The sequence below is a fragment of the Pan paniscus genome, chromosome 19 (genome assembly GCF_029289425.2).
Source record: "Pan paniscus chromosome 19, NHGRI_mPanPan1-v2.0_pri, whole genome shotgun sequence".
Taxonomy (NCBI): Eukaryota; Metazoa; Chordata; class Mammalia; order Primates; family Hominidae; genus Pan; species Pan paniscus.
In genome coordinates, this window is record NC_073268.2 from 76,654,116 (window position 1) to 76,672,622 (window position 18,507).

General features: G+C 39.2%; 1 protein-coding gene across 2 annotated transcripts in view; it reads right to left on the minus strand.

The window, feature by feature from the left end:
• Positions 1 to 18,507, minus strand: part of APPBP2 (amyloid beta precursor protein binding protein 2) — an 83,267-nt gene that overhangs the window by 28,823 nt on the left and 35,937 nt on the right. For both annotated transcript variants that reach the window (XM_003814464.5, XM_063599302.1), the window contains exon 4: positions 7,242 to 7,365. In XM_003814464.5, the coding sequence (XP_003814512.1) occupies positions 7,242 to 7,365 (124 nt within the window). The remainder of the gene's footprint in view (positions 1 to 7,241; positions 7,366 to 18,507) is intronic.

The following is an 18,507-nucleotide window of genomic DNA, read 5'->3' on the forward strand; positions in this document are numbered from 1 at the left end:
GAGGTCAGGAGTTCGAGACCAGCCTGGCCAATATGGCAAAATCTCGTCTCTACTAAAAATACAAAAATTAGCCAGGTGTGGTGGTGGGAGCCTGTAATCCCAGCTACTTGGGTGGCTGAGGCAGGAGAATCGCTTGAACCTGGGAGGCGGAAGTTGCAGTGAGCCAAGATCGTGCCACTGCACTCCAGCCTGGGCAAAAGAGTAAGACTCTGTCTCATAAAATAAAGCAAATAAAATGAAAATGGAAATAAAAACAAAAACAAAAACAAAACAAAACAAGTTAGGAAGTGTTCCTTCCTCTGCAATTTCCTGGAAGAGTTTGAGAAGAACTAGTGCTAATTCTTTAAATGTTTGATAGAATTCACTAGTGAAGTCTTCAGTCCTGGACTTTGTTGGAAGGTTTTTGATTATGGATTTAATTTATTTACTTGTTATAGGTCTCGTAAGACTTTCTATTTCTTCTTGGGGCATTTAGGTAAATTGTCCATTTCTAAAAAATTTGTCCATTTTATTTATGTTATCTAATTTGCTGGTGTTCAACTGTTCATAGGATTCACCTTAAATCCTTTTCATTTGTGGAAGGTTGGTAGTAATGTTCCAAGTCCCATTTCTGATTTTAGTTATTTGAGTCTTCTGTCTTTTTCTCTTTGTTAGTCTGGTATGGTTTTAATTTCAAGTCAGGGAGGACATCAGTGTGAGAGTGTTTCTTCTGCTAGAGAACGTGGAATCTGCACCTGACACCTCAAACCATGGCAGCAATCTTACAAGCACTGGAGAGCTAGCCAAAGAAATGACTGGTACACAAAGAACTAGCAGACAGATTGAAAGAATCTAGTTCCTTAATAACCTCTATATATTCAGAATTAACCTACCCTGGAGGCCCTGAACATTGTACTGATTATCTTTTTATCAAAGTTTTTGTACTTTTAAGGTACACTGCTTATGTAGGTGGCTCCTATCTTATTTGCTACACATAGGTTTATGACATTTTTGTGAATTATACATTCTATTATCAATATCCCTTTTGTATTAACTAATGACTTTTATCCTGAATTCTTCCTTATTGTTAGTATTATTGTTTTGGGGTGTTTCCTTTTTATGATATAGCACTAGTTTTAATTTTTTAACCCTCTTGGTAACTGCCATCTTTAGGTAGGAGAATTGAGCCCATTTACATGTATTGTGATAATTATATTTGGTCTAACCTTTTCATCTTATTTTTCACTTATCATAATCAGTTTGTTCCTCTATTCACTTTGCTTATATCTAGCTTGGTCAAGTTTCAAATCATTCTCACCCATATTCACACCACCCTAGTTTGGAAGTTCTATCACACTTTTCTATTACACAAGGCATCAAATGCCCATCTCTAGCACTGATAATGTTTAAACTAAGTAATGATGCCCTTTCCTACTCTACCCACTAAGATGAGAACTCTGTAACACTTTTACTCGTCCATTCTCCCAAATGCATATATTAAAAATAGGCTATATGTCTATTAAAAAACAGCCTGAATGTAAGATGAACCTCCATTTTCCATCTAAAAATATTTTTGCCAACTCATATATATCAAGTTTTAGGGATATATGTGATAACATTAAAACACTTATAATTTATATTTAAGGCCAGGTGTGGTGGTCATGCCTGTAAGCCCAGTATTTTGGGAGGCCAAGGCAGGAGGATCACTTGAGCCCAGGAGTTTGAGACCAGCCTGGGCAACATACTGAGGTCCCTCTTCTATTAAAAACAAAAAGAATAAAAATTTATAACATTTAAATCTTTCCTTATACCAATATATTTAAAATCTAAATTAAATTTTCAAAAATCGCTTTTCCTCCTCACAATTTACAAAACTTTATCCAAATTATTCACATGTACCTTAAACATTTAGCTTCATCATCACCATAGTTATTTGAGTCATCTGACAGTTTTTATTTTATCTTTTAAATAAATCCTTCTTTGGAATGACAGCTTTTTAGAGTAAAACATTTTCACTTGTTTGAAAACCAGTACTTCTGAATCTCTGTATGATGTCATCAGAAATTTAATCCAAAGCTACCAGTAACCATCTGCAAAGCATTAGGACTGCTGGGCTTTTCAATTTCTCCTATGGCAAGCAGATATCCAGGATCTCCAGAACTGAATTACTCCATCACTTTTCAAAGTAATCTTTAAAAAGCCAGTTAATAAAATTATCCAACTCTTAAAACTATAAGGTCATGACCTCCAGAATAATTCTAAATCTGTTAAATTTCATTTTTTTTTAATTTTTTTTTTTTGAGACAGAGTTTTGCTCGTCGCCCAGGTTGGAGTGCAATGGTGCAATCTTGACTCACTGCAACCTCCACCTCCCAGGTTCAAGCGATTCTCCTCCCTCAGCCTCCCGAAGTAGCTGGGATCACAGGCACCCACCACCATGCCCAGTTAATTTTTTTGTATTTTTAGTAGAGACAGGGTTTCACCATGTTGGCCAGGCTGGTCTTGAACTCCTGACCTTAGGTGATCCACCCACCCTGGCCTATCAAAGTGCTGGGATTACAGGTGTTGAGCCACCCCGCCCAGCCTCATAACTTATTTAGAAAGAAAATTTCACTAGGTGATCTCTATAAAGCTTCCTGACATCAGCACTAACTGAAATTTCAGCTTAACATTTCTTTCCTAAATACTACTTTGTTGTTCAAAATACAGGTTGAGTATCCTTATTTGAAATGTTTGGGACCAATCATGTTTCAGATTTCAAATTTTTGGATTAGGAACACTAAACCTGTAATAGGTTTGACGTGGTAAATTTTTGTTTTTTGTTATTTCCAAAATTTCCTTTTCATCTCTGGTTTGAAAAGAATCCTCATTTAAGGCCTATTACAAATTCTCAATTTGTTCTTCATTCTCTTCCTACTCCATTTACATGTGAGACATATATTACAATATTCATTACCTACCACTGTTTTTATACTGTCTTCCCCTACCTTGGGATTTGTTATTATTAATTTAAGAACTTAAATAAAAGTTTAAAATTTTTATTTTAAAATAAAATAGAGGCCAGGTGCAGTGGCTCACGTCTGTAAACCCAGCACTTTGGGGGGCCAGGGCAGGCAGATCACGAGGTCAGGAAATCGACACCATCCAGGCTAACATGGTGAAACCCCATCTCTACTAAAAATACAAAAAAATTAGCTGGGCATGGTGGCGGGCGCCTATAGTCCCAGCTACTCGGGAGGCTGAGGCAGAAAAATCATTTAAACCTGGGAGGCGGAGCTTGCAGTGAGCCGCGATCGCGCCACTGCACTCCAGCCTGGGCGACAGAGACTCCATCTCAAAAAAAACAAAAACAAAAAACAAAAAACACGACTCAGACATGACATGACATGACATGACATAACATAATATAACATGATAGTTTCATTATATTGCCCAGGCAGGTCTCAAACTCCTTGGCTCAAACGATCCTCCTGCCTTGGCCTCCCAAAGTGCTGGGATTACAGGCATGAGGTACCATGCCTTGCTGGAACTTATATTTGGTTACAGAAGTTCCTCGATTATTTCCCTCAGATACGGTACATGGAGATATACTGGGTCTTCATGTATTTGAAAATTACTTCTTTTGCCCTTCAAACTGGTGAGGTACAGTATTTTCTCTCAGTAACTAAGATACTGCTACTTTCTTCTAGCTTCTAATTTCTATTTATCTTTGGATTTCAGGAAATTCAGCTGCCCAGGGTTCTCTTTCAATCCACATTCAACTCTTTATACACACACACACACACACACACACACACACACACACACGCTCCCCAACCCCACCCCACCGTCCAGTAGTTCAAGAAGTTCTTTTTATTATTTTAAAAAACCCACCAAAGGAATACATGTCAATGGTTTAAAAACATAATAAATAGTAGAAAAGGATTTAAAATAAAAACTAAGTTTGTTCTGCCCAACTCTCACAAGCCCAAAAGCAATCTCTGTTCCCTTATCTGGAGGTTCTAGAGAATTCCTGACCTTAAACAAACCATGCTCACATGGACTGATTAGCTCCAAAGAAAAAACTGAAAAGGGGGTTGCGGGTGTGATTTTAAGTTTGTCATCCCCCAAAAACAAGCCAATTCAGTAACTAGTTATTTCTGAGCAGCAGGGTTATAGACAACAATTTTCTTCCTCATAGCTTTCTGTATTTTCTGGATGTGTTTGGCCAGACATGTATAAGCAAGAAAAACAAAGCCATTAAATAGAAAATGAATAAATGGAAATAGGCAGAGTCTCCAAAGAATACAAAAGGACTGAAAAATGGTACCAGTTTTAACTACTTTCTATTAAGAAAGGCTAGGAAGGTTCTCTGACCTTTGTTGTATAATGTTTTGATGTTAGCCCCATATTAGAAATTGGCTTTGTGACATTAAATTGAAAAATATACTTTTATTCTTGCATCAGGCTCAAAGCCCCTGGGATTGGCCAAAGCATTTGATTAGTATCTGTTGTGCAAAACACTTCTTTTCTAATTCAATTAAACACATGGTCAATTAATACCCCAAATTTCTCTCTGCCTTAAAAAAAGGCTGTCATAAAATTTTAATAATCTTTTCAAATAATACTAAGTAGATGAAAAAAATTACTTATTATAAATAAATTATATTAAATACACCTGTAATGGCCAAGAATTTGGCAAGGTTAGTTGAATAGAGGCAAATTTTATTGTGAAATTTCAAATTCATAAAGACATAAGGTCTTGGTATACAGGCAGTGAGCTGGCATCATAAATGGCTTTGTTCCTTGGTCCAGACAATATTCTAGTTTCACATGTGCTTGCTAAAAAGACAGCTAGTTCTGAATTGTTAATTATCTATTGTTTTTAATTTATTTTAAAAATTTTTATAGAAATGAGGTCTTGCTGGTCTCCAATTCCTAAGCTCAAGCAATCCTCAAATCTTGGCCTCCCAAAGTGCTAGGATTACAGTCGTGAGCCAATGCACCCAGCCAGTTATCTACCCAATATTCCTCATGTTTTCTTCCTTAATGTAGACCCATGAGTTCATTCATGCACAATTAAAAATGTTTTGCTCCTCAGACTATACTTATTACACAGATTAGAAGTTGTGTAGAATGTGTCCCAGTTTCCAGTTTAAAAGACAAGTAATCCAAGAGACAGGGTTAGACTTCTGGGAAAGCAATTTTTTTCTGACTTAAAAAAGAGTCAGCTGGCATGCACTTTTTGACCTCCCCTCTTCTTACTGCCTATTTACACTTGCAGCCATAATGATGTGAGCTACTTGCTACAGATGACAAACTAGGAAGGAGAGAAGGAGACTGACTTGTCTTGTGAGAAAACTAAACCTTTTGGTAAGGCTAAAGCCAAATTTATACAGGAACCTTAAAATCAGAAGAAACATAGGTATTTGGGTGAAATAAATCTGAATATGTGAATAAAAAAATAAAGCACATACAAAAAAGAAAGTGTTTTATCTTTTGGTCAAGATTGCCATAGTGAATAATCTATGATAAAAATCATACAAAATCCCCTTTCTGTTCCAAATTAACCAGTTTATGTACATAGCAATATATAACTAACCTCCCAAATCCCATATGGGATAATGTAGTCTCCTATTCCTAAAAATATAAAATAGGCAGAAGAGGGGGAAAAAAATGAGAGATTATTTTTATGAGTACTATAAATTATAGGGCTAAATACTAATCCTTTTAGAGTTTCTGCACACAAATATTCCTATAATTTATCATACACTTCCAAAGTATATGTGGGAAATTATCACCTTCTAAAATATTATGTATAATTAAGTTTGCATATTACAAAATTAACTTCAGGATTGAATGTCTGTCTGACATAGATAAGCCTTGTATAAAAAAGGTCAATGACAGCCTCAAAAGACTGAAATCCAACTGGCCAAAAAAAAAAAAAAAAAATAGAGTTTTACTCAATTTTAGCTTAAAGCAACAATAATCTGGCTGGGAGTAGAGGTTCATGCCTGTAATCCCAGAACTTTGGGAGGCCCAGGCAGAGGATTGCTTGAGCCCAGGAGTTGGAGACCAGACTGGGCGATACAGCAAAACACCATTTCTAATAAAAATAAAGTAAAAAATATATTAAAAAAAAAAACCCAAAACAAAAATACAATGGTTTTATAGGAGAATATTCTAGCTTTGAAGGGGTTCAGATTCAATTAACTCATCTAAAAAATACCTAGGAAATATGAACCTTAATTCCATAAAAATAGAAGACTGTAAATTCAATAAATTGATTGGACTTTAGTTAACTTAGGATAAAGAATTTCTGCTGTTTAATTTTTTGACTTTATTTTAATTTTCCTTTAGTTTTATATAAAAAAATACTTTTAAGAAATGCCAAATCAAATTGGGGGACAAAGAGAAAACCTGTATGAAAATAGCTAAAGGTAAATGTAACATGCAGAAAAAAATAAGGACAATAAAGCAGAGTTACTTCTAGATTTGCTTGACTTTAAGGAAATCTGTAAAAAAGTAACAAATGTATACTCAAAGAAAAGTTATTCATAAGTAAAGCACTAATCTTGTTATGCACAATTATGGAAATGTAAACAAAGCAGGGGGTACAAAAGTAACACCAAAGAAAAAGTACATTTCTGGAGTTTCCGAGCATCCAGTGTCTACCACAGTTCCTAGTACACAAGCATTCAATAACTATTTGTTGAATGAATAAACAAACAAGCTCTATGACAAAGCAAAAAGATATGTAAGAAACACATTCTGGGCCAGGCACGGTGGCTCATGCCTGTAATCCCAGCACTTTGGGAGGCCAAGGCAGGTGGATCACCTCAAGTCAGGAGTTCGAGACCAGCCTGACCAACATGGCAAAACCCCATCTCTACTAAAAATACAAATAATTGGCGCATGCCTGTAATCCCAGCTACTTGGGAGGCTGAGACAGGAGAATCACTTGAACCCAGGAGGTGGAGGTTGCAGTGAGCCAAGACTGTGCCACTGCACTCCAGCCTGGGTGAAAGAGCGAGACTCTGTTTCAAAATAAAAAATAAAAAAAGAAACACATTCTGGTTCATAATACTCAAATCTAACCTAAGCTGTCTACAGCAGATTAACTATATTTTAGAGATGAGAGGATGCCAGACTAGTGAAACTATGACATATAAATATCATCTCAGAGATTTACTCAAATGTTGGCATATACTTATAAGAGCTAAAACTATAAAAGCCACTAAATACCATCATAGCACATAATTACAGGATATGTTCCAACTTACCTCACACAACATTCTACTGCACGAAACCAATGAAGCATCTCATCGTGTAGAGTACACAACTGAAGGCAGGACAGAAAAACTTTCTCAGCATCACTGTACCAGCCTGCATCTGAAAGAAAGCCACCTAAAAAAATAAGAAACACCAATTTTAGAAAACTTGATAAATAGCCTGCAAGATAAAATGACATGCTGACAGTGAATATTACCTAAATTAAAAATAAACCATGATAGTAAAATCTTGTGTTTAGCATACAACACAGGTATGAACTGTGAGATTTTTATATAAAGGTTTTGAACTACGGGAAGGAGGGTTAAGGCTAAGACCTTGAATAAGGAGTCAAAAGTTTGAACCTTCTAAGAATACTCCATGGCCTAAGAGTTGTTATTTTCCAGCTAATGAGCTAACTAAATTATTTTACTGTTTTCATCTTGGAGTGTACATATAACTTTAGCATCTCCCGATACACAATCCCAAAGAAGATAAATCTGAATATACTTAGTATAGCAGCACATAACGGAGGATACACAGATAAAAAAAGACTGTGATCCTTAATCGATTATCTTATTATTATTTTTTTAAACAAGAAATTACTGTCCTGGGCAGTATTTCCTCAGCATATTATCTTTTTGAGGATTCTGCCTCCTAAATATGACTAACATTTAATACACTGTTACTACACCATGTAAAACACTTTGTATTGTGGTAACTACATAACTACACGAACTCACTCATTTAACTTTCACAACACACCTTCGACTTAAATAACTGCCCCAACCTAACAGATGAAAACACTTGAGTCACAGAAAAACCAAAGCTTATAATCCAGTAAGTGAAAAGATTCAGATGCACACAATGTGACTTCAGAGGCTAAGTCTGTAGTCCCTATACTGCAACAGTTATTAAGGAATAATTTCTTAGTGCTATTCAGGATTAGTTACGATAACCAGAAAACACAAAGTAACATACCATCATGGTATGTTCTAAAACACATTTTTTTGCACATTAAAAAATCTCTGAAATTATCTGAGACCAGCCTGGGCAATATGGCAAAATCCTGTCTCTACAAAAGATACAAAAGTAAGCCGGATGTGGTGGCGAGTGCCTGTAGTCCCAGCTACTCAGGAGGCTGGGGTGGGAGAATGGCTTGAGCCTGGGAGGCAGAGGCTGCAGTGAGCGGAGATCACACCACTGCCCTCCAGCCTGGGCAACAGAGCCAGCCAGACCTTGTCTCAAACAACAACAACAACAAAACTCTGAAATTAGAGTACGTCATAAAAGTAATGGTATATTACAATAAGTGGCTTTTTCTTGGCACACAAAAAATATGGTGTCTTAATAGTATTAATGTATGAGTTGACAAAATATTATATTTTGCTTAGACTCATGTTTTATATTTAATTAAAACTACATGTAATTAAGCATTTTTCTTTAATTGGAGAGAACTGTGCTTTAAAACTTTCTAGCTTCCTCACCAAGTTGAGCAGAATAATGAGATTATTCATATTCATACTAAGCAATATTCTACTTATCATCCCAACATATTGTATATTGTGCTGGTTATTAGAATACTGGTCTCTCAGCTTCAAACCCATACTACTAGAGTCTGTTTGAGGATGCTGAGCAAGGACTCTGCAAACCACATTTCTCCTTTGCTAGCTGGCTCCCTGTTTGGCTCAGCGAATAGGAGGCACTGGAGAAATGGGCTGCATGACTGGAAGAGCAATGGACACTCTCCTTCCTGTATCTGTTAGTGAGGTTCCTGCTGACAAAAACATCCCAGGGTTTGCTTCTTTACTTTGGTGGTAGTTCATTCCATTAAATAATAGTCAATACCAGTTGCAGTTTTCCAATGCTTGCAAAACCAGTTTCACAGCACTCCATCAAACATCAGCAATAGCCATCCAGGTTGCTCCTCCTAGATGTCTAGATCCTAGACCCACGGGCCCTCTTTTCAGACCTCTGAGGCACCAGTAACAGCCTAGCAGTATCCCAGCTTCATGGGGCAAACCCCTCCAACTCCTAATTTTTAATAATTCCAATCTCTTTCCTTGGTTCCCCAAGCCATAGGTATGGTAGCCAATTCTCACAGCTGCTTTGTCCATAATACCCTACTGTTCCCTTTTTGCCTCTTTAGTTCTCTAGTATCTGGTTAAAAACGATTTGTATTAGGCCAGGTACAGTGGCTCATGCCTGTAATTCCAGCACTTTTGGAGGCCAAGGTGGAAGGAACCCTTGAGGCCAAGAGTTCAAGACCAGCCTGGGTAACACAGTGAGACCCCGTCTCCTAAACAAATAAATATTTTTTATGCTGATAATTGATTTTATAGCCTAGTGAAATGAACTATTCAGATATAACATCTATTTCATCGACATCTTGTTGAGAAGGAGAAAATTTATACAATGTACTTAATTTTATTTGGTTCTTAGTTTGACAATCCCTAAAAATTTAGGTTTATTCTAGAGCATGATAAAGTCAAAACTTGTAATATTGACCCTAGAATTCACCTAAACTCAAGGAAAATACTACAATAGAGCTGGGCTTCAGCTAAGTCAAATCCAGAACCAAATTTATTTTCTCTGTTCAAAACAAATGAGATCCTTGTTTTCAAAAGAAGTTAGGAAAAGAAGACAACAGCACAATTGTGGCAGCTGTTACAGCTTCTTACAATGACCATTTGTGCTTGAAAATGAAGTGGACATTTGCTGTTATTAGAAGTATCAATCCAGTAACCACAGGATAGGTTACTATTTCTTTTTTTAGAGGCAGAGTTTGCTCTTGTTGCCCAGGCTAGAGTGCAATAGCGTGATCTCGGCTCACCGCAACCTCCGCCTCCTGGGTTCAAGCGATTCTCCTACCTCAGCCTCCTGAGTAGCTGAGATTACAGGCATGTGCCACCACGCCCGGCTAATTTTGTATTTTTAGTAGAGACGGATTTCTCCATGTTGGTCAGGCTGGTCTCAAACTTCTAACCTCAGGAGATCCGTGCGCCTCAGCCTCCCAAAGTGCTGGGATTACAGGTGTGAGCCACCGCGTCCGGCCGGGTTACTACTTCGATTAAAAACTTAATTTTAAGAAATGTGTTCCTTGACTATAAGCATCAAATTAAATACTTATAAACAAGAAATAAATGAATCCAAACCATTTTAAAAACATATTCCTGTTAAGAAATGTTTAATTTTCCCTTTGAATAGCCTCATCCCAATAAAGATGTGGCCTGTCAGAAAAGGGCTTGAATGTCCAGGGTGATAGTCCTACTTAGTAATGCAGTCCTTTCTAAAAGACAATTCTTTTTTATTTTTTAGGATTAAAAATTTATTATTATTATACTTTAAGTTCTAGGGTACATGTGCACAATGTGCAGGTTACATGTGCCATGTTGGTTTGCTGCACCCATCAACTCGTCATTTACATTAGGTATTTCTCCTAACGCTATCCCTCCCCCAGACCGCCACCCCACAGCAGGCCCTGGTGTGTGAGGTTCCCTGCCCTGTGTCCAAGTGTTCTCATTGTTCAATTCCCACCTGAGTGAGAACATGTAGTATTTGGTTTTCTGTCCTTGTGACAGTTTGCTCAGAATGATGGTTTCCAGCTTCATCCATGTCCCTACAAAGGACATGAACTCATCCTGTTTTCCGGCTGCATAGTATTCCATGGTGTATATGCACCACATTTTCTTAATCCAGTCTATCACTGATGGACATTTGGGTTGGTTCCATGTCTTTGCTATTGTGAAGTGCCGTAATAAACATACATGTGCATATGTCTTTATAGTAGCATGATTTATAATCCTTTGGGTATATACCCAGTAATGGGATTGCAGGGTCAAATAGTATTTCTAGTTCTAGATCCTTGAGGAATCGCCACACTGTCTTCCACAATAGTTGAACTAGTTTACACTCCCACCAACAGTGTAAAAGTGTTCCTATTTCTCCGCATCTTCTCCAGCACCTGTTTCCTGATTTTTTAATGATCACCATTCTAACTGGTGTGAGATGGTATCTCACTGTGGTTTTGATTTGCATTTCTCTGATGACCAGTGATGATGAGTATTTTTTCATGTGTCTGTTGGCTGTATAAATGTCTTCTTTTGAGAAGTGTCTGCTCATGTCCTTTGCCCACTTTTTGATGGGGTTGTTTGATTTTTTCTTGTAAATTCGTTTAAGTTCTTTGTAGATGCTGGGTATCAGCCCATTGTCAGATAGGTAGATTGCAAAAATTTTCTCCATTCTGTAGGTCGCCTGTTCACTCTGACGGCAGTTTTTTTTTTTTGAGATGGAGACTTGCTCTGTCGCCCAGGCTGGAGTGCAGTAGCGCAATCTCGGCTCACTGCAAGCTCTGCCTCCTGGGTTCACGCCATTCTCCTGCCTGAGCCTCCCAAATAGCTGGGACTATAGGCGCCCACCACCACACCTGGCTATTTTTTTGTATTTTTAGTAGAGACGGGGTTTCACCATGTTAGCCAGGATGGTCTCGATCTCCTGACCTCGTGATCCGCTCGCCTCGGCCTCCCAAAGTGCTAGGATTACAGGCGTGAGCCGCCACACCTAGCCGATGGTAGTTTCTTTTGCTGTGCAGAAGCTCTTTAGTTTAATTAGATCCCATTTGTCAATTTTGGCTTTTGTTGCCATTGCTTTTCGTGTTTTAGACATGAAGTCCTTGCCCGTGCCTATGTCCTGAATGGTATTGCCCAGGTTTTCTTCTACGGTTTTTATGGTTTTAGGTCTAACATTTAAGTCTTTAATCCATCTTGAATTAATTTTTGTATAAGGTGTAAGGAAGGGATCCAGTTTCAGCTTTCTACCTATGGCTAGCCAGTTTTCCCAGCACCATTTATTAAATAGGGAATCCTTTCCCCATTTCTTGTTTTTGTCAGGTTTGTCAAAGATCAGATGGTTGTAGATGTGTGGTATTATTTCTGAGGGCTGTGTTCTGTTCCATTGGTCTATATCTGTTTTGGTACCAGTACCACGCTGTTTTGGTTACTGCAGCCTTGTAGTATAGTTTGAAGTCAGGTAGCATGATGCCTCCAGCTTTGTTCTTTTGGCTTAGGATTGGCTTGGCAATGCGGGCTCTTTTTTGGTTCCATATGAACTTTAGAGTAGTTTTTTCCAATTCTGTGAAGAAAGTCATTGGTAGCTTGATGGAGACGGCACTGAATCTATAAATTACCTTGCACAGTACAGCCATTTTCATGATATTGATTCTTCCTATTCATGAGCATGGAATGTTCTTCCATTTGTTTGTGTCCTCTTTTATTTTGTCGAGCAGTGGTTTGTAGTTCTCCTTGAAGAGGTCCTTCACATCCCTTGTAGGTTGGATTCCTAGGTATTTTATTCTCTCTGAAGCAACTGTGAATGGGAGTTCACTCATAATTTGGCTGTTTATGTGTTATTGGTGCATAAGAATGCTTGTGATTTTTGCACTTTGATTTTGTATCCTGAGACTTTAAGGAAGTTGCTTATCAGCTTAAGGAGATTTTGGGCTGAGATGATGGGGTTTTCTTTTTTTTTTTTTTTTTTTTTTGAGACGGAGTCTCGCTCTGTCGCCCAGGCTGGAGTGCAGTGGCGCGATCTTGGCTCACTGCAAGCTCCGCCTCCCGGGTTCACGCCATTCTCCTGCCTCAGCCTCCCGAGTAGCTGGGACTACAGGCGCCCGCTACCACGCCCAGCTAATTTTTTGTATTTTTAGTAGAGACGGGGTTTCACCGTGTTAGCCAGGATGGTCTCGATCTCCTGACCTCGTGATCCGCCCGCCTCGGCCTCCCAAAGTGCTGGGATTACAGGCGTGAGCCACCGCGCCCGGCCGATGGGGTTTTCTAAATATACAATCATGTCATCTGCAAACAGGGACAATTTGACTTCCTCTCTTCCTATCTGAATACCCTTTATTTCTTTCCCTTGCCTGACTGCCCTGGCCAGAACTTCCAACACTATGTTGAATAGGAGTGATGAGAGAAAGACAGAAAACTGTCTTGTGCCAGTTTTCAAAGGGAATGCTTCCAGTTTTTGCCCATTCAGTATGATACTGGCTGTGGGTCTGTCTTAAAAGGCTCTTATTATTTTGAGTTACATTCCATAAATACCTAATTTATTGAGAGTTGAATTTTGTCAAAGGCCTTTCCTGCCTCTATTGAGATAATCATGTGGTTTTTGTCTTTGGTTCTGTTTATGTTATGGATTACGTTTATTGATTTGCATATGTTGAACCAGCCTTGCATCCCAGGGATGAAGCCAACTTGATCTTGGTGGATAAGCTTTTTGATGTGCTGCTGGATTCAGTTTGCCGGTATTTTATTGAGGATTTTCGCATCGATGTTCATCAGGGATATTGGTCTAAAATTCTATTTTTTTGTTGTGTCTCTGCCAGGCTTTGGTATCAGGATGATGCTGGCCTCATAAAATGAGTTAGGGAGAGTTCCCTCTCTATTGATTGGAAAAGTTTCAGAAGGAATGGTACCAGCTCCTCTTTGTAGCTCTGGTAGAATTCGGCTGTGAATCAGTCTGGTCTTGGACTTCTTTTGGTTGGTAGGCTATTAATTATTGCCTCAATTTCGGAGCCTGTTATTGGTCTATTCAGAGATTCAACTTCTTTCTGGTTTAGTCTTGGGAGGGTGTATGTGTCCGGGCATTTATCCATTTCTTTTAGATTTTCTAGTTTATTTGCTTAGAGGTATTTATAGTATTCTCTGATGGTAGTCTGTATTTCTGTAGGATCGGTGGTGATATCCCCTTTATCATTTTTTATTGCATCTATTTGATTCTTCTTTTCTTCTTTATTAGTCTTGCTAGTGGTCTATCAATTTTGTTGATCTTTTCAAAAACCCAGCTCCTGGATTCATTGATTTTTTTGAAGGGTTTTTTTGTGTCTCTATCTCCTTCAGTTCTGCTCTGATCTTAGTTATTTCTTGCCTTCTGCTAGCTTTCGAACTTGTTTGCTCTTGCTTCTCTAGCTCTTTTAATTGTGATGGTAGGGTGTGAATTGTAGATCTTTCCTGCTTTCTCTTGTGGGCTATTAGTGCTATAAATTTCCCTCTACACACAGCTTTAAATGTGTCCCAGAGATTCTGGTTCGTTGTGTCTTTGTTCTCATTGGTTTCAAAGACATCTTTATTTCTGCCTTCATTTCGTTACTTACCCAGTAGTCATTCAGGAGCAGGCTGTTCAGTTTCCACGTAGTTGTGTGGTTTTGAGCGACTTTCTTAATCCTGAGTTCTAATGTGACTGCACTGTGGTCTGAGAGACAGTTTGTTGTGATTTCTGTTCTTTTACATTTGCCAAGGAGTGCTTTACTTTCAACTATGTGGTCAATTTTGGAATAAGTACGATGTGGTGCTGAGAAGAATATATTCTGTTGATTTGGGGTGGAGAGTTCTGTAGATGTCTATTAGGTCTGCTTGGTGCAGAACTGAGTTCAAATCCTGGATATCCTTGTTAACCTTCTGTCTCACTGATCTGTCTAATATTGACAGTGGGGTGTTAAAGTCTCCCATTATTATTGTGTGGGAGTCTAAGTCTCTTTGTAGGTCTCTAAGGACTTGTCTTATGAATCTGAGTGCTCCTGTATTGGGTGCATATATATTTAGGTTAGCTCTTCTTGTCGAATTGATCCCTTTACCATTATGTGATGGCCTTGTCTCTTTTGATCTTTGTTGGTTTAAAGTCTGTTTTATCAGAGACTAGGATTGCAACCCCTGCTTTTTTTTGCTTTCCACTTGCTTGGTAGATCTTTCTCCATCCCTTTATTTTGAGCCTATGTGTGTCTCTGCATGTGAGATGGGTCTCCTAAATACAGCACACTGATGGGTTTTGCATCTTTATCCAGTTTGCCAGTCTGTGTCTTTTAATTGGGGCATTTAGCCCATTTATATTTAAGGTTAATATTGTTATGTGTGAATTTGATCCTGTCATTATGATGTTAGCCGGTTATTTTGGCCATTAGTTGATGCAGTTTCTTCCGAGCATCGATGGTCTTTACAATTTTGCATGTTTTTGCAGTGGCTGGTACCGGTTGTTCCTTTCCATCTTTAGTGCTTCCTTCAGAAGCTCTTGTAAGGCAGGCCTGGTGGTGACAAAATCTCTCAGCATTTGCTTATCTGTAAAGGATTTTATTTCTCCTTCACTTATGAAGCTTAGTTTGGCTGGATATGAAATTCTGGGTTGAAAATTCTTTTCTTTAAGAATGCTGAATATTGGCCCCCACTCTCTTCTGGCTTGTAGAGTTTCTGCTGAGAGATCCACGGTTAGGCTGATGGGGTTCCCTTTGTGGGTAACCTGACCTTTCTTTCTGGCTGCCCTTAACATTTTTTCCTTCATTTTTATCTTGGGGAATCTGACAATTGTGTGTCTTGGGGTTGCTCTTCTCAAGGAATTATCTTTGTGGTGTTCTCTGTATTTCCTGAATTTGAATGTTGGCCTGCCTTGCTAGGTTGGGGAAGTTCTCCTGGATAATATCCTGAAGTGTTTTCCAGCTTGGTTCCATTCTCCCCGTCACTTTCGGGTACACCAATCAAACGTAGATTTGGTATTTTCACATAGTCCTGTATTTCTTGGAGGCTTTGTTTGTTTCTTTTTACTCTCTTTTCTCTAAACTTCTCTTCTCACTTCATTTCATTAATTTGATCTTCAATCACTGATACCCTTTCTTCCACTAGATCGAATCGGCTACTGAAGCATGTGCATGTGTCATGTAGTTCTTGCGCCATGGTTTTCAGCTCCATCAGGTCATTTAAGGTCTTCTCTACACTGTTTATTCTAGTTAGCCATTTGTCTAATCTTTTTTCAAGGTTTTTAGCTTCCTTGCGATGGGTTCGAACATCCTCCTTTAGCTCGGAGAAGTCTGTTATTACCAACTTTCTGAAGCCTACTTCTGTCAACTTGTCAAAGTCATTCTCCATCTGGCTTTGTTCCGTTGCTGGCGAGGAGCTGCAATCCTTTGGAGGAGAAAAGGCACTCTGGTTTTTAGAATTTTCAGCTTTTCTGCTCTGGTTTCTCCCCATCTTTGTGGTTTTATCTGCCTTTGGTCTTTGATGATGGTGACCTACAGGTGGGGTTTTGGTGTGGATGTCCTTTTAGTTTATGTCGATGCTATTCCTTTCTGTTTGTTAGTTTTCCTTGTAACAGTCAGGTCCCTCAGCTGCAGTCTGTTGGGAGTTTGCAGGAGGTCCACTCCAGACCTTACTTGCTGGGGTATCACCAGCGAAAGCTGCAGAACAGCAAATATTGCAGAACAGCAAATATTGCTGCCTGATCCTTCCTCTGGAAGCTTCGTCTCAGAGGGGCACCTGGCTGTATGAGGTGTCAGTCAGCTCCTACAGGGAGGTGTCTCACAGTTAGGCTACATGGGGGTCAGGGACCCACTTGAGGAGGCAGTCTGTCTGTTGTTCTCAGAGCTCAAACTCCGTGCTGGGAGAACCACTGCTCTCTTCAGAGCTATCAGACAGGGATGTTTAAGTCTGCAGAAGTTTCTGCTGCCTTTTGTTCAGCTATGCCCTGACCCCAGAGGTCAAAAAATATTATTTATATTAAATTCTGTCTCTATAACATGGATGGATTTTGAAAGTATTATGGTAAATAAAACAAGCCAGTCACAAAGACCATGTATTTCAAGAGTACACTTATATAAAATGTCCAGAATAGGCAAATCTATAGAGACAGAAAGTAGATGATGTTTGCCTGGTGTTGGAGAGAAATGGGAGTGACTGCTAATGGGTACTGTTTTCTTTTTGGGGAGGAAATAATGTTCTAAAACTTTTTGTGGTGATGTCTGCAAAACTCTTCTGGTATGACTTTTTCCTCTTGGGTAACTTTAGGATTAAGACTGATAACTGTGAGTTTGCCAGGACTTGGTTCTCTCTCCAAGGTATCTAGTTGGGTCATTATAATGGCCAGATTGGCATAAGTAGATGTGGAGATGACAGAGGACCTCAATGAACACTAGTCTTCCTTTCATCTTCTTTCATACTAAATTTCTCTCACACACACATTTTTACATGATCATATAGAACTAAACGGATATCATCCTTAACATTAGTCAAGATCACAAGTTTTTAGAGACTTTCTTTGGACAATTCTTTGTCGCTACTGACGTTTCCATAAGACTATTTAAAAAATAAATGCTGGCCAGGCACGGTGGCTCATGCCTGTAATCCCAGCACTTTGGGAGACTGAGCTGGGTGGATCACGAAGTCAGGAGTTCGAGACCAGCCTGCCCAACATAGTGAAACCTCATCACTACTAAAAATACAAAAAATTAGCTGGGTATGGTGGCAGGTGCCTATAATCCCAGCTACTCGGGAGGCTGAGGCAGGAGAATGGCTTGAACCCGGGAGGCGGAGGTTGCAGTGAGCTGAGATCACACTATTGCACTCCAGCCTGGGTGACAGTACAAGACTCCGTCTCAAATAAAAAAAAAAGAAAGAATGAGGGTCCTTTTCAAAAAAATATGCTCTGAAGTCCCTTCAGCAACCTGTCTTTGGCTACTACAAAGAATTATTCTAAGATTAAACAGGCCAGGCACGGTGCCTCAGGCCTGTAATCCCAGCACTTTGGGAGGCTGAGGCGGACAGATCACCTGAGGTTAGCAATTTGAGACCAGCCTGGCCAACATGATAAAACACCATCTCTACTAAAAACACAAAAATTAGATGAGTGTGGTGGCACATGCCTGTAGTCCCAGCTACCTGTGAGGCTGAGGCAGCAGAATCACTTGAACCCAGGAGGCGGAGGCTGCAGTGAGCTGAGATCGTGCCACTGCACTCCAGTCTGGGCGACAGAGTGGGACCATGTCTCAAAAAAAAAAAAAAAAAAAAAAAGATTAAAAATGACTGTTAAAAGTTGTTGGGAAGGATGTATACGTACGTGTGTACACTTTAAGACAGAAAACACATACATGGCACATGCACACAGTAATGAGAGAAGTTAAAAACAAAAGTAGGGCTGGGTGCAGTGGCTTACGCCTATAATCCCAGCACTTTTGGTGGCAGAGGTGGGTGGACCACTTGACGTCAGGAGTTTGAGACCAGTCTGGCCAACATGGTGAAACCCTGTCTCTACTAAAAATACAAAAATTAGTTGGGTGTGGTGGCACACGCCTGTAATCTCGGCTACTTGGGAGGCTGAGGAAGGAGAATAGCTTGAAAACAAGAGGCGGAAGTTGCAGTGAGCAAAAATCATGCCACTGCACTCCAGCCTGGGTGATAGAGTGAGACTCCATCTCAGAAAACAAAACAAAACAAAACAAAACAAAACAAAAACCCCCAAACAAAA